The following is a 22885-nucleotide window of genomic DNA, read 5'->3' on the forward strand; positions in this document are numbered from 1 at the left end:
TCCTTGAAGAGGGACACCATGCTTGGAAGTGTAGAAGGATAACACAGGAGAGGAAAACCCACGATAAGATGGATTGACTCAGTGACTTGAGCAATGGGATTAGGTCTGTCGGAGATGATGAGATAAGCTCAGGGATAGGGAAAGTTCACAGCTAATGTACGTAGGGTCTCTATGTGTCGCAGGCGACTTGATGGCACAAAACAACATCAAACTAAATGTCTCATGAATAAGCAGAAGCTTTAGAACTAGAACAACTCCCAGAAAGCACCTAGCAGCCTTGACCTCTGTCTTAGAGAGCACTTGGCTGAGGCCTCACATCACTGTAGCACAGGACAAACTTGAACCCAGGGCTCTGTGTCTCATTTAGTTTTCTTCCCAGGGGCTGCCAGACCTCAGGCATCAAATACTATGGTGCTAATTTGGACACTTGTTAGTGTCTTTGTACAGGGCTGTAACTTCTAGCCACATATATTCAATCTGCATGCTGAGCAAATAAGTTGAGAAGCTAGACTCTATGAAGAAGAATGTGGCATCAGGATTGGAGAAAGATTCATCAACAACCTGCGTTACGCAGATGACACAACCTTTCTTCCTGAGAGTGAGGAGGACTTGAAACACTTAGTACAGAAGACTATAGCCTTGAAGATGGATTACATGTCATTATCAAGAAAAGAAAAATTCTCAAGGGAGCTCTGGTGGCCTAACAGCAAGAAGCTGTGCTGTAATCCCATGTGGTTCAAATCCACCAGGTGCTCCGCTAGACAAGGAAGGACCATCTCCTCCTGTGTCAGTCAACATGCCCAAAGAATGTGAGACAGAGCTTTAAAATCCGTGTCTCCAAGGAACAACTTGGTTTCACCTTCTCCAGGACAAACCGTTTTGTTTTCTTGGCAGTCCATGGAATGCTCAACATTCTTCTCCAGCACGACAACTCAAAGACATTGATTCCTCTGTCATCCTTATTCATTGTCCAGCTCTCTGATGCAGAGAAATTAATTGCAAAGGTCCTGGCCTCAATCAGGCACACCTTAGTCTCTAGACTGACACTGTTGCTCTTTAGTACTCTGGTGAGGTCCCTGACAGTAGATTTTCCCAATGCATATAATATTTTGATTTCCTGACTGCTGGTGCCAAGAATGTTGATTGTGGACCCAGTGGGCATATTATTAGAAAAGGTTAATCCTTGGGAAGGGACATCAGGCTTGGAAAGGTGGAGGGTGTGAGAAAGAGAGACTCTCAACCTGGTGGACTGATACAGTGACTACACTAATGGGCTCAAGGGTGTCAGAAAATATGAGGATGACATAGGAGAGGAGAGTGTTCAGATCTGTTGTTCATAGAGTCATTAGGAGTTAGTTGCAGTCAACTCGATGATTGGACTTACCAACAGCAGTCAGATACTGGACAGGATTAGATGCTCCAAGTCCTGCCTTTGGCTCTAACTGTGACATAAAGCTGGACTCTGGCCTTGGTGGGCCTCAGAGGGCCACTCCTGCTTCTAAGCAGGGCCTCTTCCCACCTGCTAAAGACAGCCCTGGTCTAGCTCACAGCTGTGAGGACCCTCAGCCCCACAGAAGCTGGGAGGGACCAGGAAACCAAGATCCTGGGCTTGGGGGTTCATCTATTGGCATGGGTACCTCAAGTCCTAGGCAGGAGTTTCAGGAGGCAGGCTCTGCCCACTCCTGCCACTTAACAGATGGAAAAACTTAGAGTCTGAGAAAGAAAGAGACGTCTGTGGCAGCCTTGAGATGCAAACATAAGTCTCTGAGTTTCCACTCCTGATCTCTTTTCAAGATAAGGAAATCTGACACTTAAGCAAAAGTAAAGTAATGCATCTCCCAAATGTCAGCGCCAAATGATTGCGAGGTCAAGATCCCTGTCCCCTCCACCCTGGCATAGAGCACAGAGTAGACACTTGACATCAGGGTTCTCAACCTTGGCTTCACACTCAAGTCCTCAGGGACTCTCAGGGCTGAATGCAGTTCTGGAGCTGTTGAGTTCACTAATCTGAGTTGAATCAGGACTTTGCTATTTTTTTTTTCAGATTCTTGGCTAGGCCTACAAACCATTAATTCAAATGTTTTTAGATACTTATCATAGAAAAGCCAACTACGAATGGCTTAAATCATAAAGATCTTCAGTCTACTTTGCAAGCAGACCAGAGGTCGATAGACCCAACATTAGTTCAATAACTCAATAATATAAAAAAATCTGGAAGTTGTATCACTTAATTTGTTAAGCTTCTATCGACACTGTTGCCCTCATGGTCACAAGGTGGCTGCCACTGCTCCAAACATCATATCTGCTAAGCATAAAGTAGAACCATGGGCAAGGAGTCATTTTCTCCACTTTTCTCACTATTAGGGAAAAGTTCTTATTAGAAGCAGCCCAGCTTACATTCCTTTTGGACAAAAATAGATTCTGTGGCCACTCCTTAACTGTTCAAATGGATGATATTGTCTTAAATGGCCTGGAATGATCATAATTTAGTTTCCCCCCGGAAGGTTAGATTTTCCCAACTGGTTTGGAACAACCATAACTCACAAGATCAAGCACATTGTTGCCTGAACACAGCCCGATTCTGCTGTCAAGTAAAATAGACAAAGGGCTCTTAGTTGGCTAACTGATGGTTCTGTCACAACCTGTTGTAATGGAGAAATGTGGTCACCCCTGCAGTGAGCTTCAAGTGGACTTTATACTGCATAAAGCACTGACTTTAGAAAGAGCATTCAGGTTCAAGTCTACATCTGAACTACTGACCACAGCTTAGAAGTTTTAGGAGCAAATAGTTTCTTGAAAGAATCAACGTGGACTTCCTAGAGGAGGTGGCATTTACTCTGAGCCCTAAGAAATGAGGAGGAGTTCCAAGTGCAGAGTGGAGGGTGGTGAGTCAGGTGGGAGTGTAAAACTGGGAAAGGTGCTTTGGAAAAGCAGTGGTTATGCTTTTGTGATTGACTGACTTCTTTCTGCATAATGTTTTAAAGAGATTGGAAGTCAGTTAAAATGAGGACAAAGAATGGCAAACACTATTTAATAACTGGAACATGGAATGTACATATCTTGAATGTAGGAAAACGAGAAAGTTTGAAAAATGAAACAGAATGCATGAACATCGACATTAGTGAGTATTAGTGCACTTTGACATTAGTGGGCATTAGGGAGGTGAGATGGACTAGCTTTGGCCAGCCTGAATCAGATAATCACATGGTGAACTATGCCAGGAATGGAAAACAGAAGAATGGCGTTGCATTCATTGTGAAAAAAAGTCAATTTCAAGTTCCATCCTGAAATACAAAGCTCTGAGTGATAGGATATTGTATATATGCACATACAAGGAAGGGCTATTAATGCAACTATTATTAAAATATACAGTCCTATACATCTAGGGCCAAAGAGGAAGAAATTGAAAACTTTTACTAAATCTTGCAGTCCAAAATTGACCAAACATGCAATCAAGATGCGTTAATGATAATTAGGACTGGAATGCAAAAGTTGGAAACAGTGAAGAAGGAATAGTAGTTGGAAAGTATAAGCTTGGGGCTAGAAATGATGCTCAAAATACAATTAATATTACATGCAAAAAATACTGCTTAAGATCATTAAAAGCAGCTAGAACACACAATGTATACAAACTTTGTAAGCAAACCAATAAAAAACAACACCACCACAAAATCCAGCTAGAACAGTACATAGATAGGGAACTGTCAAAAGTTCAAGCAGGACTTAGAAGAGGCCATGGTACCAGGGATATCATTGCTGATGTCAGATGGACCCTGGCTGAAAGTAAAGAATACCAGAAGAATGTCCATTTATGCTTTATTGACTATGCAAAGGCATTTGACTGTGTAGATCATAACCAGTTATGGCTGACATTGAGAAGAACAGGAATCTCAAAGCACTTAATTATGCTAATTTGAAAGCTAGACCAGGAGAGTATTGTGTGAACAGAGCAAGGGAACATTACATGGCTTAAAATTAGGAAGGGAGTGTGTCAGGGTTGTATTCTCTCTCTCTTCAATCTATATGTTGAGGAAATTATCCAAGAAGCTGGACTCTATGAAGAGGAATATGCCGTCAGGATCAGAGGAGGACTCATCAATAACCTGGTTACGCAGATGATAAAGCCTTGCTTGCTAAAAGTGAGGAGGACTTGAAGCACTTGTTTCAAAATGATAAAAAAATACAGCCTTCAATATGGATTGCACCGCCAAGTCAAGAAAACAAAGATTCTTACCACTGGACTGATACACAGCATTGTGACAGACAGAGAAAAGATTGAAATAATCAACAGCTTCATCTTGCTTGGACTCACAATTAACATCCTTGGTACTGGCAGTCTGGAAATGAGGAGATGTACTGTACTGGGAAAGTCTGCCATTTGAGACCTCTCCAATTATTGAGAAGAGAGGCTCCGTCTAACATACTTTGGACATGTTGTGAGGAGAGACCGGTCCTTGGAGAGGGACATCATGATTGGGAGAGTGGAGGGACGGCGCAGGAGGGGAAGGCCCTCTATGAGGTGGATTGATTCAGTGACTGGGGTAATTGGGATGGGAGTGTCGGAGACAGTGCAATTGGCAAAGGACAGAGCAGAGTTTAGGGCTGTTGTACATAGGGTCGCTATGAGTCACAAGCTACTCGATGGCACATAACAACAATAACAACAACAGGCTTCACCTCACATATTTGGGGCATGTTGCTAGGAGGAATTATCACTTGGTAAAGGACATGCTGCTGGCAAGGGTGGAGGGCCGAAGGAGAGGAAGGCCTTCAACCAAGTGTATTGACAACAGTGACTGCTACAATGGGCCTTTGTGTGTCAGGAAGTGTGAGGATGGCACAGGAGAGAACAGGGTTCAGATCTTTTGTTCACAGGGTCACTATGAGTCGTACTCAACTTGTCTGCACCTAACAACAACAACAACAACAACAACTAACAATGATGTCAGTTAACAGTTTGAGGACTAAGATGCATCTGATTCAGGCCATGTTCTTTCTATCACTTGCTATGCATCTGAAGAGCTTGACAATGAATAAGGATGCCAGAAGATGCCTTTGTGCTGTGGTGTTGGAGAAGAGTACTGAACATCCATGGACAGCCAAGAGAACAAACAGATATGTTTTGGAAAGGGTGCAGCCAGGGTGCTCTTTGGAGGCAAAGATGATGAGGCTTGGCCTCACATACTTCGGGCATATTGTTAGAAGGAGTTCTCCCCTGGAGAGGGATGTGAAACTTGATGGAGTGTCCACGAAGTAGAGGAAGACCCTCAATCAGATGGATTGACACGGTGACTGCTGCGATGGGCTCTAGTGTGTCAGGAGGTGTGAGGATGACACCGGATGTTGTTCACAGGGCCCCTACGGATCATACATCAACAGTACCTAACAACAGCAGCAGCAATGCTTTGAAGTCATACCATTACAGCTTGTATTAGGGCATTGTTGCTCTTTATGGTTGCCTGTTCTTGAACTTTAGACAAAAAAGTCCTGTGTCACAAAAGGACAAATATTACATGATGCCACTGTTGTAGAATGGGACTGTCCTTGGGGTTGGGGAGAGACTGAGTAAGATGGGTTCAATAATGTATACTGCACGGAAACAGAGGAGGGAGAAAACCGTTTAAAAGAGAGATATAACTAGGTATTTCTGTCATCACAGGAGACTAGAACGAGGGCTACATGGTGGAGGGGACCTGGGGGAGGGTTTGTAAAACAATGAAAGAATCTTTTCTTTTACTTTTCCATAATTTTTGGACTCATGTACTTATAACTTGTTAGTCAAATTTGTGTCTTCTAGGTTGCAACACCCCCATGATACATCTTGAAGGATATGTACATGTACAGCCAAGCACAATCAATAAGAGTGCATCTGAATTCCAAAATCAATCTCCATAATAGTCTATGTGTTTCCTACTGCCAAAGGGGCCCTTTAGAGTAGTGAGAGAAGATCTTCACCCTGAAACCCACAGCGTCCCTTTTCAGCAGGAAGTAGCTAAGAGAATACGCCGTCCCCTTTTCCTTATGACTCAGGGTGAAGTCTCTCTCAGGGAGGAGTGATAGGGAATGGCAAAGGACACACTGACAAAGAAGATTAATCAGAACTGGCTTTGACAAGCACTGTGGCATTTGGACAAGAACAAACTGGGAGGAGGGTAGAGAGAATAGTGCAACAATGAATGAATGGAAGCCCAAAATCTCTGTAAATGTTTATGAAAATTAATAAAATATAATTATAGGAAAAAAAAAAGTCCTGTGTATACATTCTCTGTTATCTAGTTCCTTTTACTCAATGTTTCTAGTGAGCTTCATCTTGCTGCGGTGCGTAGGCAGGATTTGTGCGTTCATTGGTGCGTGCTGTCTCCCCTGGAAACACACCACAGTGTATTCAGGTATTCCATCAGACCTTCAAATGTCCCTTTGAGTGGTTTCCAGCTGCACAGAACTGCTACGAATATTCTTGAACTTGTCCTTTGGTGCACACGTGTCTTGGGTGTATATATAGCTAGGAATGGAATTTCTTGATCATAGTACACGTGTATTTCCATTTTAGTAAATAATGGGTTTCCAGAATGCTTTTATCAACTTTACACTCCCACCCGTGGTGATGAGAATTCTTTATATTTTCCTTCTTTCACTTGATGCACTGGGGACATATAAAGAAGCCTTGGTGGCTCAGCAGATAAAGCACTCAGCTGGTAACCTAAATGCTGGTGGTTTGAGCCCACCAGCTGCTCTGCTGGATAAAGACGTGGCAGCCTGGTTTGGTAAATATTGTTGTTGTGTTTTTAATGTGCAGTCGAGTTGCCCATGACTCATATCGACCCAATGAATGACCTATCTGAACCCTGCCCTATCCCGTACCATCCTCATTGTCTCAGCCACACCCATTGTTACGGTCACTGTGTCAATGTACCTCTTAAGGGTCTTCCTCTGCTTCACTGATGCTCCTTTCAAGTACGATGTCCTTTTCCAAAGCCTAGCCTCTCCTAACAACATGCTGAAAGCATGTTAGACGAAGCTTCATCATCTTTCCCTCGAAGGAGCATCCTTGCTGCACCCTCCCCAAGACATATTTGTTCTCTTGACAGTCCAGGGGATGTTTAGGACTCTTCTCCAGCATCATAACTCAAAGGCATGAATTCTTCTCCTGCCACCTTTATTTGCTGTCTAATCTCAGATACATAGCAAGTAATTGAAAAGACCGTGGTTTAGTCTTAGTCTTTAAATGGACATCTTTGCTTGTTAGCTCTTTGAAGAGGTCCACCCTGTGGGGACAGTGCTGCTCTGTTCTGTAATGTTGCCATGAGTCAGAATTGATCAAGTGTCATTGGCTTTGGCTTTAGGTTTGATGGATGCAGTGGTGTCACTCTGGTGTTTTCTTTTGAATTTTTTCCGACATGAATACTACTAAGTACTTTTGCATTTGTTTATTGACTGTTTGGAGAGCCTCTTTGTGAAGTGGCTGGCCTGATCTTTTGGATATAAGCACTGATTTAACATTGAACTTGATAGTAAATCAATTGTATACTGGCTGGTCCAGGTCAACTGAGGTTGGGAGACTCACCTCCAGGCTGCTGACTCTCCTGGGCCAGGTTTCTCCTTGTAGGGTGACCTCTGGTTGCCCCAGTGGACTCCGGGGCCAGGCTGAAGGGGAAGTGACTCCAGAGAAGACACCTCTCTCTTGGTGATGGCAGATATCAAGAGCAAGCCCCCGGGCACCAGCTCCTGTCAAGTTCTTACGTGCATCATGTCCACTAACATCCATTGGCCAGAGCAAGTCACATGGCCAAGCCCAACCTCAGTGAGGAGGAGGGGGGAGTTAGCCTCTTTAGGAGAGAGGGGTGAACAGTGAATGTTGATCAGGCAAGATGATTTATAACACTATAGTTTGAGGCACTCTCAAAAGTCTCACATACTTTGGGCATGTTATCAGCAGGCACCAATTCTTGGGAAAAAAACACATCATGCTGGGAAAAGCAGAGGGTCAGTGAAAGAGAGGAAGATGGTCAATGAGATGGAAAGATACAATGACTGCAGTAATGAACTTGAGCTTGGCAAAGATTGTGAGGACGGTGCAGGACAGGGAAAGGATCGTGTCTGTTGTTCATAGGGTGTGTTGAGTCATGATCGACTTCGACGTCACGAGACCACAAGGCACTCTGGTGGCGTAATGTGTTACATGTACCAAGCTAACTGAAAGTGTGGTAGTTCAAATCCACCAGCTGTTCAGGGGAGAGATGGTGATCTCCTCCTGTGAGAGTTAACAACCTCAGAGTCCAAAGGAAGGTTGTCATGGGCTGATATTGACTTAAAGGCAGTGAATTGGTGTGGTTTGAACACATGACCTCACAGGCCAGAAGCACTGACTTGCAATCAACACTGCATGGCAGTCAGTCAACAGCAAAAATCAGCCTTAATTTATTCTACTTCCTTTCCTAAGACAGTCATCTCACTAACACAACTCACAGTCCATTTGTTTTGTTTTGTTTTCTAAGAATACAGTTTCTGGAATGAACAGCCCTAATTATTTTAATTGTTTATTTTGCCATCTCAAGGGTAGGTCTGTGTCTGATTCTTTTCTAGTATTCTCAGTCCCAGGACAATGTGAGAAATGGAGCAGAGCCAGGGCGCTTGGATGGACTGTGAGAAAGGAATGTCCACGCTGCTGGGTCTGCTCCAGGAAGGCAGGGCCTCTGCCTGCAGGGATCGCTGTAGCATTCTCAGTCCTTAGAAGAGGGCCTGGTCCTCAGGTGCTCAAGGCATCAACGTGAAGTCAATGGATGTGTGAGGTGGCTGCCTGGAGTGGGGAGACTGAGTGGGTGAATGACTGGGGGGGGGGATGATGGATGGGTGGGTGGCAGAATGGATGTTGTTGTTGTTATTATGTGCTGTCTGTCGAATACGACTCATAGCGACCCTATAAACACCAGATCTGAGCCCTGTGCTGTCCTGACATGAGTGGGTAAGTGGAGAGATGGGTAGAAGAGAGGCTGGATAGATGGGTGAAAGCTGAAAGGGTGGATGATGCAATAGATGTACGAATTGATATGAAGATGGGTAGACGGATGGAAGGATGGATGAAAGGTGATGAGAGGTTCAATGAACAGATAAGCAGATGGATAGATAGGTAGAGAAGATGAATAGATGGATAGGTAGAAAGTAAATAAGTAGATGGGTAGTTGAATAGGTCATATGGTCACACAAATCAATGAAAGAAAGATGCATGCTTGCTGAATATATGAAATCACCAGTGACCAGAGCGGTCCTTGTTTCCCCACAGGGCTTTCTGACTTGCTGCCTCTCACACTGAAGCCCTCTGCTGGAGGCCGGCCGGGGTGAGAGGAAGAAAAGCATGGCTACGGAGATTAGTGCCCGCGGCCACCAGCGTGCCATTGGGCATGAGGAGTACACCCTGTACAGCAGCCTGAGCGAGGATGAGCTGGTCCAGATGGCCATCGAGCAGAGCCTGGCGGACAAGACGCGGGGCCCCACCCCTGTGGAGGCTGCTGCATCTGCTCGGGCCAACCGCCAACCTGCCCACTTCTACCCGTGGACCAGGTGAGCGTGGCAAGGCATGAGGGCAGCAGGGCCTCAGGCTGTGGACATCTGGGGCATCCAAAAAAGCACTGATCCCAACCACTGTTGGTCCAAAAAGAAAGTATCCCAATATCTAGGATGCATCGAGGCACCTTCATGATTGACATCTAACTTTTCTGGGCTCTGACTGTTCCAAGTACTGCATTAGGAGCTATGCCCACTTTGGCTCTTTTTAAAATTTTTTAAAAAAATTGTTGTGTGTACCATCAAATCAGATCTGACTGGTACAGGAGGAGATTGTTCCTCCTTCTCCAGCAGAGCATCTGGTGGATTCGAACCTCTCACCTCTGGGATTGCAGTGTAGCTTCCTACAACTAGGCCACCAGAACTCACCCACACTTTGAGTCTTTTAGGCAGGCAAGAGAGAGCTCTGGTGGCCTAGAGGTAAGAAGCTGCACTGCAATCCTGAAGGTGAGAGGTTGGAGACCACCAGCACAAGAGAAATATGGGCAATCCCCTCTTGTGTGATTAACTGCCTCTGAAAGCCCACCGGCGGGTCAGCTATGGGTCGGTTCCGATTCAGTGGTACTCAACAACAACAACAACAGGCAGGCATGATGCTGTGTTTGCATTTCACAGGTGAGGAGACTGGACTCCAAGAGGCTAAGCAGCTTAGCCAACCACACAGCCAGTTGGTGGTAACACAGAGACCGGGACGATGTAGTTCCAAAGGCCACACCTTTCCTTGACCTCTTGGTTTTATGTTTGACTGAGGGGGCACTAATGGCTTGAGTAATACCAGTAGGCAATTTGAATCTACCAGGAGAAAGATGGGCAGTTTCTTCTTGGGTGATTTACAGCCACAGAAAACCTGCTGCAGGGTCAGCTATGAGTGGTACTGACCCCACGGTCATGACTTTGAGTAGATCTGAATGTGTCAGGGAGGATGGTGCAGTTTAGGGTGAGATTCAAATCTGTTGTTCGTAGGATCTCTGGGAGTTGTCAATTCCATAGCACTTAATAACAATAGTCTTTCCAACCCTGTCCATGCACTGTCCCTCACACACCAGGCCTGGTAGCGAAGGACGTGTGTCCACAACATCCTCCTGCTCCTTGGTCAGGCTCCCCTGGCTCTGCACCACCTCATCCTCCCGGACCCAAGCCCAGCTGGGGTGGTGACAACCTATAGAAAAGACTTGAGGCCAACTGTAATCGCAGTTTAAGATTTTCTATCCACCATCAGCAGTTGCCTTCATGCAGACTCTGCCTGATGCCCACCCTGTGGGTTTCAGCACACAGCTGTGCCCTGCAGCATTTTCAAGGATTGATCTTTGGGAGTGGATTGCCAGGCCTTTCTTGGGAGGCACCTCTGGGTGAACTCGACTCTGCAACTTTCCTGTTAACAGCCACATTTGCTCATCATCTGTGCCACGCAGGGATGCTAAGAGCTCTGGTGGTCTAGTCCTAGGGGAGGTGGGCCGAATATCCAAAGGCCATACTTCGCTGGTGGTTCCAATCTACCGGGGGCTGTGTAGGAGATAGAGGGGCAATCCCTCCTCCCCTGAGATTTACAGCCTCAGAAACTCATCATAGGACCTGTTATCGGTTGGGTTGACTCAACAGTAATGAGTGAGATATTGAAGAAAGGGCAAAATGAACAGGTAGAATTAATCCCACTGGGTTATTTTATTTACTCCAATATGTTCAACGTAGCATCATTCCTACACATGATCAATGCCTCAATTAATAATGAGATTTTTACTTTTTTTTTAACATCATGTCTTAATGTGGTACAAAAAATCATGTCTATGAATGCATGTGTGATGGGAGGTTGTTGCTGTTGTTATGTTATGTGCCATCAAGTTGGAACCTGCCCATAGCTGACCCACCCAGCAGATTTTCAGAGTCTGTAAATTGCAGGGGAGGAGATTGCCCATCTTTCTCCCACAGAGCAGGGGATGATTTTGAACCATTTGCTTTTGAGTTGGTGATGCTTTATCCACCAGGCCACCTGAGTTCATGATGGGAAATACAGTGTATGAAATACAGTGTTCACTTTATTGTTGTTGTTGATTGCCATCAAATCGAGCACAACTCATAGCGACCCTATGAACTAAAGGCCTGAAGCTCCTCTACAAATATCGACATTTATCAAAGTTCATAGTTTCTGGAGGCATGTCATTTAGGAAGTGCATGCCACTCATGCTTCCAAGTATGCTTTATATTCACCTGAAAAAATTTAAGCCTGTTGTTGTGTTATTTCTGATTCACAGAGACCTTATAGGACTTAGTAGAAATGCCTCATAGGTTCCCACGGATGTGCTATTTCCATAAGGAGATTTTTTTCCCCCTATTCCTGTTGGCTGGTTGGGCCAATCGGCAGCATCAGTATGGATGGTGAAGAGATTGAGACTGTTAACAGATTTAGTTTGCTTGGCTCCATAATCAACACTCTTGGTACCAGCAGTCAGGAAATCAAGAAACAAATTGCATCGGGAAAGTCAGATGTCAAGGACCTCTCCAGTGTACTGAAGAGCAACGACATCAGTCTGGAGACTAAGGTGTGCCCAATCCAGGCCATAGTCTTTGCAATTGCTTGCCATGCAATGGACAACGACTAGGGATGATAGAAAGAGAACTGATGCCTTTGAGCTGTGGTATTGGAGAAGAGTGTTGAATTTACACGATGGACTGCCAGGCGAATAAACACGTTCATCCTATAGAGGATGAAACAGGCTGCTCCTTGGAGACAAGGATTCTGAAGCATCATCTAGCATACTTTGAACATGTTACAAACATGTTAGTCCTTGGAGAGGGACATCATGCTTGGGAGTGTGGAAGGACAGTACAGGAGAGGAAGACCCTCGATGAGATGGATTGATTCAGTCACTGAGGCAATGGGGGTAGGTGTGTCAGAGACAATAAAGTTAGCACAGGATAGAGCAGGGTTTGTGCTCTTGTACATAGGGTTGCTGTGAGTCTCAGGTGACTCGATGGCACATAACAACAACAACAGCAACAACAATAACAATAAGTGACTGGTGGATTCAAACTGCCGATCTTCCAATTAACAGGTAAGCACTTAGCCACCATACCACCAGGGCCCCTTTTTGTCCCCACAGTAGCCAGTCCCTATTTGGACCACAAATGCTGCTTGCTAGTTGCTCTGGCCTGTGGGTACCACAGTGGGCAGCTCTGGTATTTTCTTCTTAGACAGTGGGAGCCTGAGAAGTAATTGCGTTATTCTAACATGCTTTTAAGGAAGACAGGCGTAAATAGTTTAAAATGCTTTTGTTCATTGTCACGCCATTATCAAGTGCATAGAGTTGTTCTGGTGTGTGAGCCTCCAACCTCATCATTCCCACCAGCCATTTGGCTCCCTGTGTGACTCTGAGGAAACTGCTTAACCTCTCCGAACTTTAGCTTCCTTTTCTGGGATTAAGAAGTTCAGTAAACAGTTTCCATCATCCACACAGTCACGTTGGCAGGAGATAAAGGTAGGCCCTGTTTCCTGATAAAATCCACTAGGGTTCTTCCCAAGAGTCTTTACCCTTTGGGGAGGCTGGCCCACCTCTGACAGGCAGCTACGAAGGCCCTAGTGCCCAGTGCTGAGGGGACCTTTCCAGATAGTAGGACAGCCACGATCTCGGGAAGCTGGAAGGAGGACGAGGCCCCTGCGCCCCGAGTTCCTCCCCTTCCATTCTGCCACCAAATCAGAAACTGAAATGCAGAGCCGAGAAGGGGGTTCTCAGAGCCGAGGAGGGGGTTCTCAGAGCTCAGCTGAGAAGGCCCTGATTCCTGTTCTGGCCGGTTCAGCCGAAGTCAAACCACAGGTTCCGCTTTCTCAGGAGGCGGTCAGGCTGAGGTGACGGCATCCTTTCTGGGAACTCACGAAGCTGGTCCGTTCCCGGGCATCTGCAGCCTGGACCACAGCGTGGGAGCCCACTGGAGTCCCGAAGACACAGAAACCTCGGCCTGGGGACATTTGTCTGGATGCCTCTGAGCAAATTTCTCACAGAAAAGAGAGTTGACTGATCCAAGGTCTCACTGTCCTCACCTGGGGACAGGAGAAGTCTGCATGCATCTCCCAAACCCCACTGTAACCTGAACCCCCCAGATCAGCTCTCCTCATTGTCCTTGGAGACAGGCTGGGCTTCAGCCCTACTCAGCAAGCAAACCTCTTCAATGTTACCTCCAAGGGCAATTCTCCTCATCCTTCTCTACGTGGACACCAAGCACTTCTCCCCCTGATGTAAACATCCACTCATTTCAATTCCCTCTCCCTGAGAATGTACCCATTTTACAACTGATTAAATGAGTATCAGGGAGTAAACAGAACCATGGCAAAATCCAGGTAAATGACCTGTGACTCCACCCTCCTCTCCAGTTCAGATGCCCAGCCAGGTTCTGCTGGCTCTGAAAAGTCTCTTTCTGTTTCTCACACCCTCTAATCTGGTGCCTTAGAAGTAAAGAGTTGTGCTGCCAACCCAAAGGCACACAGTTTGAGTCCACTACCTGGTCCACAGAAGAAAGATTGACAGTCTCCTCTCGTGCAAGATACGGCCTTGAAAACCTGCTACTATTAGTTGCTTCCAAGTCAACAGTGCACAACAACAATAACAATTCCCTCTAATTAGGGTCTTAACTCATTATCCTCCCTTGTCAACCCCAGAGAGCTGGGGTCCCCTAAAGAAATGAGGCACATTCACACGTGGTCTTGTCTGACCAGACATGCAGCCCAGGAGTGATGGATCCCCGGCCAAGTTCTTGATCACGTTCATCCCAGAATATCGTAGCTCCCCATCGAGAGGAGAGAGTGCACATGCATCCCAAGGGCCCCACGTGGCTGCCTCCTGCACGCCCTTCAGGTTTATCCAGCTCTCAGAGCCCCGCCTGACTGCCCTCCCAGGCCAAGGAGGCAGCCGGCGCCCCGCCTCAATCTCTTGTGTTCTTCACAACCCTGATTCTGACAACCTAGACTTTTTATTCACCTGTTAGTTTCCATCACTAGAAGGGAAGCTCCTGGGGGCAGGGAGACCTTTTCTGTGTGCCTCCTTGCATCATCTGGTGCCTGTGTCCACGGCAAACCCATAAAATACCTGCATATGGATAAAAGACTGAATTAAGAGGTAGCAGAGTCAAAGCGAGTCTGCGCTCCAAATCCTTCCCCTGTCACGTGTTGGCTGTGCAACTTCTGGCAAGTGACTTACTGTCTCTGATGCCAACAGCCCCATCTCTAAACCAGTGATGTCACCTCAACCACCCTGCCTTTTATGGAAAGCAGAGAAGCTGAGTAGGTGCTGGAGTCATCCTGGTTCTCAGCAGCCTGGGCAGACTTCCTCATCCTCGTGCCCACATTTGTTAATGCCTCCTCCTTCCAGACATGTATCCCTGCCACCCTGGGCAGGCATGGCCTGGCCTTCTGACAGTGTCCCAGCCCCAAGGTGACCGACCTCCTTGGGATCAGTGAACAGATGTGATTACTGCATCTTTCATGCCCAACAGCGAGCCTAGGCCATTCCAGATAACACAATAATCGCTTCCAAACCCGTGCACTTGGGAGTCATCGCAATGCTTTAGGAACGGGATTGGGTGCCATCAGCTCAGGACCGTGGGCACACAGGTCTGCCGAGTCTGAGGATCCCGGGAATGAAGACCACGTTGCATCCCACAGGACAGAGGACGCATCTTCAGACCATTCTGCAGCTGCTTCTCTCCCACCATAGTGCAAGGGACGCTCTTTGCAATGCATGACTTTGACTCAAGTGGTATAAAACCAGCCCTGGTTTTGCATCCCAGGAAGAACCTGGGTCCATTCTTTGCTAACAGGACCAATCAGAGAGAACCCAGGAAGTGGGGTCCCACTCTAAACATCTGCATTTTATTTACAGTTCCATTTTTAAGAAGGCAAAGTAGGAGGGGTTAAAGGAAACACTTGTTTGGATGAATGTGTGCACAGATGCATAGAAGGCAAAATTGGAAAAAACCAACCCCAAATGCAAACCTTTTGCCATCGGGCTGGTTCTTTCTCTCAGTGGCCTCTTTAGGACAGAGAAGAAGCGCCCCATTGGGTTTCCGAGGCTGTAACGTTTATGAGAGCACACAGCCTTATCTTTCTTCCTCAGAGCAGCTGGTGGGTTTGAACCATTAGCCTTTTGATTTGCAGCCCAACATGAGCTCACCAGGGTTCCTTAATGCAAACCAAGCTATCTGTGATTACTGGGCACTCGTTATGTGCTGGGTGCCTTTTCGGTACAGGAATATGAATCAGCCTGGGCCCTGCTCTCTGCAACCTCCCAGTTCCTGGGTAAAAGCCCAGAGCGACATGAAGACCTGGGGCACGTAAAGCTCAGTGATTGGCTCACTCACTCTCAGAGGAGAGATGCAGAAAGGGGAGACTCACTGAGGTGAGGAGATGGGCTTTGCAGAATGAATAGGAGTCCGGCCAGCAGCCCAGAGGAAGCAGACCTCTGTGTACCTCACTTTCCTCATCTCCTCATCCAGCATGGGGTGGACGGTGTGAGGCTTTCTGCAATGTGCCGGGGCAGCAGCGAGCACCTGGTGAATAGAAACACAGGTGGGCAGGCGGAAGTTGCTGCAGGGAGAGGGTTGCATTTTTTCTCAACATGTAATTGCTTCCTGGAGCAAGGATGAAAGTCACGGAAGTGTTGAGGACCTTCGTTCATAGGGTCGCTATGAGTTGTCTACGACTCAATGGCACTTAACAACATAGAGAGAGACCAGTTGGCGTAGTGGACAGAAAGTGATGCTACCAAGCCAAAGGTTGGTGACTCTAATCCGTGGTCCTCAGGCCTGTTTTTCATTGTGTTTGGACAAACATTCTTCTAGGTCGTATAGCCCTGGTTTGTCCACTTGCCATACAGAGGTAACTTGTGGTCCCTGTGAAGCTGAACACTGTGACACTAGTGTGTCAAATGCGATCATGGTGACCCATGGTAGATGGTGTTGGGTGGAACTCTCTGATTAAAACAAGCTTGGAAGTAGGAGTGGCATCCACTTCCGTAAATGGCTTGCCTCGGGAAACACTATGAACCTGGAGGAAGGATGAAAGTCACGCAAGTGCTGAGGACTTCCATTCATAGGGTCGCTATGAGTCGCCAATGACTCCACGGCACTTAACAACAACAATTGTTTCTTGCAAAGGCCTGGAGGCATGGACTGGTCAGTGGATGAGGGAAACGGAACTCTGGCTGGTGGCAGACAGAGTCCAGAGGCCCTGCAGGAGTAGAGACGAGGGCTGGCTGTAAACCCTCAGCCCTTCCCGTCCCAACCCAGGGCAGGGAGCTGGTCTTCCAGCAATTGAAATACTGGCACAAAACCACACAGCACCAAGATTACCACATGGGGTTTTACCCTTCTGAGGTTTGTGCTTGTTTTGCTTTGTCTGTAAGAACTTTCTTTATTATAATTTAGAGTTCCCATGCATGCTGCAGTCAGAAGCCTCTCCAAATTATCTCCAAAATTAAATAATGATGTCAGTTTGAGGACTAAGGTACATTTGATTTAGGTCATGGTCATTTGCTATGCGTCTGAGAGCTGGGCAGTGAATAAGGGTGACAGAAGAACTGATGGTTTTTGGCTGTGGTGTTGGAGAAGAAATAAATGTGTTGTGGAGAGGTTACAGCCAGAGAGCTCTTTAGAGCAAAGATGATGAGGCTTCACCTCACGTACTTCAGGCATGTTGCTAGGAGGGGCTATTCCTTGGAGAAGGACATGACGCTGGGAAGGGTGCAGGGTCGGCAAAGGAGAGGAAGACTCTTAACCAGGTGGATTGACACTGTTACTGCTGCCATGGGTTTTTGTGTGTCAGGAAGTGTGAGGATGGTGCAGGACAGGACAGGGTTCAGATCTGTTGTTCGTAGGGTCGCTATGGGGTGTACTTGACTTGATGGAACCTAACAAGAAACAACTGCGTGATGATAGGGGCTCAGGATGCCTGTGCAGGTCGCAGGGCTGGCACAGGGCAGAAAAGGTGCAGTGATAGGGATGTTGCACAGTGTGGGCTTTGCACAGTCTCTGTAACTCCTTTCCTTGTTAGGGAGGAGCCCTAGCGGTATAGTGGGTTAAAAGTGAAAGGTTGGTGGTTCAAATCCACCAGCTACCACCTGGGAGAACAATGGCCATCTGCTTCTATAAAGATTTAGAGACTTGGAGACTCTGAAGGGACAGTTCTTGGTCCTTCAGGGCTGTTATGAGGCGAAATAGATTTGACAACAGTGCACTGCATTTGGGGTTTTCCTATAAAGATACCCACTGCCGTTGACACTGTACCCATTACTGTTCTTCCTCGGGGTGGCCTGGCTTCCTGATGCCCAGAGAAGTGGCCTGTCTGTTGGCTCACCCAGTCTCAGGGGCAATGTCACCTTTGTTCCCTCACCCCGCCACTGAACCTGGCCCAGCTCTGAAGCTGGGACCAGTGGGACGCCAGGACTGGGATCATTGTGTCCCTGGAGCAGGTTACACCTCACCCCCAGCCCTACAGCTCACCCACCAAACCCAAACGCCCTGGAGCCCTACCTGGGCCTCTTCCAGGGCATGACCTGAGCCCACGTACTGCCCCCACAGGGCCCTCTCACCTCCGCTGACTCAGCCTGTGGTGAGCTCTGCCGGGAATCCCCCTCCCGTGCTTCAGGGGAAGTGGGGCCTCCAGCTTTGGTCTGAAAAGTAGCAGGTGCTCGGCTACCCATCCAACCCTGACACAGCTCATGCATGCCACTGGACCCCAAAGTTAATGCACCCCAATTTCCATGCTCTCTGGCGAGGCCTCCTGCCTCCAGCCTCTGTTCCCCACTCCACAGTAGGCAGCAGTAAGAGGTGCCCTGTAACCCTCACCCCCAGCCCTCGCTCAGGACCTGGTGCCCAGCGGGAGCCGGGGATCTTTGCTGAACCGGGATCTGTGTTTTCATCTGCACAATGGGAACAAAGCAGCCTCTGCCTCCATCACTGGGAGGGAATTGAGAGCGGGCCTGTGCTGGCCCCGTACAACCATGTGGGGAGGCAGTTCTCACTATGTCCTCACAGGCAGGTCCTACTTTGAGGTTTTCGTATTATTACCCTACAGGGGCGGTGAAGGTTCAGTGGTAGAATTCTCGCTTTCCATGCTGGGGACCCAAGTTTGATTCCCGGCTACCATTCCTCATGCACAGCTATCACTCGCCGTCAGTGTAGGCTTGTGTGCTTCTGTGAGGCTGCTCGGGTCTTTGACGTTTTTAAGACAGATTAGGAAGAAAGGCCTGGTGGCCTGCTTCTGAAATTCAGTCGTGGGAGCCTTATGGTCCTCAACACTCCAGCCTGAAACTGGTCACGGGGGGGGGGGGGGGGGGGGGGGGGAGGTGCAGGACCTGTTCTGCTGGGCATGGGGTTCCAGAAGTCAAGGAGCCTGGTTCACATAATGGGTTACATGTTTCACTGCAAATCAGAAAGTTAGCAGTTCAAATCCACTACCATCCTCAGTGATGTCAGTTTGAAAACTAAGGTGTGCCTGATTCAGGCCATGGTCTTCTCCATCACCTGCTATACATCAGAGAGCTGGACAGTGAAGAAAGATGGCAGAAGAATTGATGCCTTGAACTGTGGTGTTGGAGAAGAGCACTGAGCATCCCACCGGCTTCCAGAAGAACGAGCAGATACATCTTGGAGGAAAGTGCAGCCGGGGTGCTCCCTGGAGACAGAGGTAGTGAAGCTTCGCCTCTCATACTTGGAACATGTAGCCAGGAGAGGCTACTCCTTGGAAAGAAACATCATGCTTGGAAAGACAGATGGTCAGAGAAGAGGAGGAAGCCCTTCGATGAGATGGATTGGCACAGTGACGTTAGCCATGGGCGCACTGTGTCAGAGATGATGAGGAGGGAACAGGAGAGGGCAGGGTTCAGGTCTGCGTCACGGTGAGTCATACTTTACGGCACCTAAGGACACAGCAACAGCCACTCCTCAGGAGAAGATGGGCAAGCGCATCCCGTCGCCATTCACGTTACAGCCTCAGAAACCCTACGGAGGGTCACGATGAGCCAGAACTGACTTCATGGCACTGAGCTTGGGTTTGAGGGTTTGGGGTTCAACCACAAAACGACCCTCCTGGGAATATTCTAACCGCAGTAAGTGACTGGAGTCTCTGTGTGGACGATGATGAGGGTGGCTGACCCTCCAGAATCACAGGGGAGAAACCCCCCACTCACTGGTCTTGTTACAGTTGCAGGGCTGCTGAGCACAGATGGACTCACGTCCTGGGGTGCACACTGCTCTCACTACCCAGTGCCTGCACACTTCCCCAATAACCGGGCAGAGCAAAGCCAGGGACACTGAGCTCAGCGCTTCCAGGCCAGAAACCTCCACTCCACAGCCTGCCCGGGGCAGCGCGGCTGGGGCCGTCTACATGCTGAGTTTCCCATGAGTTCATTTCTGCACAGTCTCACAGCTACAAAAGCAATCAGGAACCCCTTGGTTAGGTCAGGCCTCCTTGTTTTACAAATGCTGAGGCCGCAAGGGGCTTGTTCAAAGTGGCAGGGCAGTGACGGTGAAGGGTGCAGACCTGGAGGAGGAATCCCCAAGAACAAGGAAATTGGGAGGTCAAGGGAGGAGGGCTTGCCTCAGAGGTTCTGAGTCTGAACCCTAGTGCATTCACCCCTCAGCTGCCTGTGGCCCTGGGCCACACCTCAGCCTCCCGGGGCCTCAGTCTCCTTGTCTGCAAAAGAGCAGTGGTATTAACACCCCTCCCAGAGTGGCTGTGAAAATTAATGCATTGTACACGCCTGATGGGCTGTTGGTGGCGCCCTGCCCGGCCTTGGGCAGCCGTGGCAAACATGAAGGTAGAGGTGGCCAGGCCTGGGGTCTGCCCCAAGATGGGTGTCCTCCCCTCTATCTCTGCCTCTCTACCGCCTCAGGCCCTCTGAGGATGTCCATCGATCTGTGGGTCCACACAGGTCACTATCCCGGCCCCAGGGTACCTGTTACCAACAGGTGATGCCCTCCAGCCCTCAGGGTCCCATAAAGATGTGTACAAAAATGACTGGTCCTGCCAGGGTGTGGATGGGCAGGGCCTTGTCCTGCAGGGAGAGGGGCTGCTGTGGCCTCATCCATGTTCTCAGTCCAAATTCTGTGGGTGGCTACTGCACCTCCATCCTCACAACAGCCCCATTGGCTGGACATGGGGCACCAAGGACTGGAGAGCTGCCGGACATCCTCACTGTGCTCGACACACAGCCACTTGCTCGCCCTCACCCCAGTCTGCCAGATAGGAGCTATTTTCCAGGCCATCTAGTAGGTGGGGAAACCAAAGCACAAAGTTCAGCTGCACAAGGTCAAGTGGAAAGGCAGTGTCAGAGCCTGGATTTGAAGCTGTCCCCTTCTAGAATCCTGCCCTCTCTGACACCCCTAGCTGTGACCATTTGCGTGGAGGGGTGCAGTTCTAATGAGGAGAGGTCCAGGTGGGATGGGACACCAACATGACCTGATATCTCTGCTGTGCCCACCTGTCCCGTGAGTGTCTTGTTCAGACTGAGGCCTGTTCACCCCAAGCCCCGCAGCTGACCACGTCTCACATCCTCCCGGGGAGAAGAATGTCACCTTGCTTCCTATCTGCCTCCCGCGTGGTTGGCTGGGGAAGGGGCCCGAGGGGGTGGGGGTGAGGTTAACCTCACTGTTGTCTTATATGGTCATTTAACTCTCCCGGGGCTTCCTCCCAGGGCCAAAAATAATCCAGAGACACAGCAGCTGTGTCCAGCGCACAGGGAGGACGCAGCCATCTGCTCTGGTGCAGAGCCCGCATCTGCCCGTCTGCCCCCGCCCCTGCGCCTCCAGCCATGCCCCGCTTCTCCTATGCTGAGTACTTTGCTCTCTTTCATGCCTGCCCTGCGCCCCCCAGGTCCACCGCGTCGCCCGAGAGCCCGTCAGCCCCCAAGGGCTTGTTCCAAGGGGTCATGCAGAAATACAAGAACACCCAGCCAGTGTAAGTGACCCCCGGGATTCCCAAGTTCATTCCCACCCCTGCTGGGCTTGCAGGGGGGGAGGGTGGGAAGCAGTCCTGGGCCTCCTCGACGACTGGGACACTGAGGGGACCTCCTGGGCCAGCCCCTCCCAGATGTGTCCCTGCTGAGCTGGCCCTGAGACCACAGCCCCTGTCCTCTGTAAGCCCTGCAAAGCTGGGCCCCGTGTGACTACCCTGCCTTCTGGGTGGGGCCTGGGTGCTGGGGTAGCCCTGTGGGAATCTGTGTCTGGGGCTCAGGGGATCAGCGCTGAAGCAGCTGAGTGGCCACTACTCCGTCTGTCCTCCTGTGTGTCTGTCCTCCACGCCCCTTATCCCTGCAGCTGAGTGTATGGTGACTCTGCTTTGTGGCCCTTCGGGGGCTAGTACAGGGCTGGGCCCAGAGTGTGAGCTACGGGGTGGATTTGGTCACGCTGCTGCTGGTTGGGTCTTCGGAAAACAACCCTGTCCTGCTCCTTTATTCATGACCCCTTCAGCCCTAGAATCAGCTCAGAGCAAAAGAGGGGTCCTGCCATCGGCACCCCCATTTCCTATCTCAGTTACATGGTTGAGAGGGAGGGAGGGAGGGACGTAGCCGGTGTTTGTCCTCCTTCCAGCCCTTTCAACCCAGGGGTCTAGGAAGAGAGCCCGCAGGTCTGGTCTCCACCTTCTGCCACTTTCCGTGTGATGCCCACCAAGTCAGTCTCTGAGCCCTGTTCCCTGTGGGGCTGGGCTGGAGGTGAAGAATCTAGGGTCCCATCTCAGATGGCCTGGTGTCCCCCTGGCTTCCCCTACCTGGTGGGCACTTGTCTGAGTTCACAGAGACATATGTGCAGCAGGCACCGGATCCAAAGCTCGTGACGCACAGCAGGTGGGGTCCTGGAACGGCCCGCTGTCACTGTGTTGCCCTCTGCAGCCCAGACCGCTAGAGCTGCCAGACTTCCTACCTCATTGCGACCAGGCCCTGCAGGAGACCCGGGCATATGGGTCACATAGCCCACGAGGCTCTTCCTGACCCCAAGCCGGCCTCTCAGGCCGCTCCTCAGCGGCCCGTTCAAGGTGACAGTGAAGGTGTCAACAGGACCCCAGGGTCTATCTGGTCCAGTTCCCCTTCGCCCCTGCTGCGGCTGTAACCCAGCCTGCGTCTGATTTGCACTGACGCTATTAATACCCAGACGGGCTGCTGCTTCTGCTGGGGAGGAAGTGGAGCTCACGCTGGCGGAAGCCCCTGGGGGTGGGAGGTAAGGACGAGGCTGGGGACCCTTGGTGCCTGCCTGGCCCCTGACACAAGAGCCCAGCCTCACCTTCACCTTCTCCTTTGGGAATAGGGGACCATTTGTGCAGACCACTCCCCCTGAGTAGCCGAGA

At 49.2% G+C, this 22885-nt stretch overlaps 1 protein-coding gene across 1 annotated transcript in view; it reads left to right on the forward strand.

Annotated features, from left to right (window-relative positions):
* The first annotated feature begins 9352 nt into the window (after positions 1-9352).
* Positions 9353-22885, forward strand: part of ASB2 (ankyrin repeat and SOCS box containing 2) — a 43360-nt gene continuing 29827 nt past the window's right edge. The window contains exons 1-2 of the mRNA XM_006879098.1: positions 9353-9558; positions 21419-21502. Of these exons, the coding sequence (XP_006879160.1) occupies positions 9353-9558; positions 21419-21502 (290 nt within the window). The remainder of the gene's footprint in view (positions 9559-21418; positions 21503-22885) is intronic.

Source organism: Elephantulus edwardii, unplaced genomic scaffold, assembly GCF_000299155.1.
Source record: "Elephantulus edwardii isolate Elephantulus edwardi_28Jun2011 unplaced genomic scaffold, EleEdw1.0 scaffold00002, whole genome shotgun sequence".
Lineage (NCBI taxonomy): Eukaryota > Metazoa > Chordata > Mammalia > Macroscelidea > Macroscelididae > Elephantulus > Elephantulus edwardii.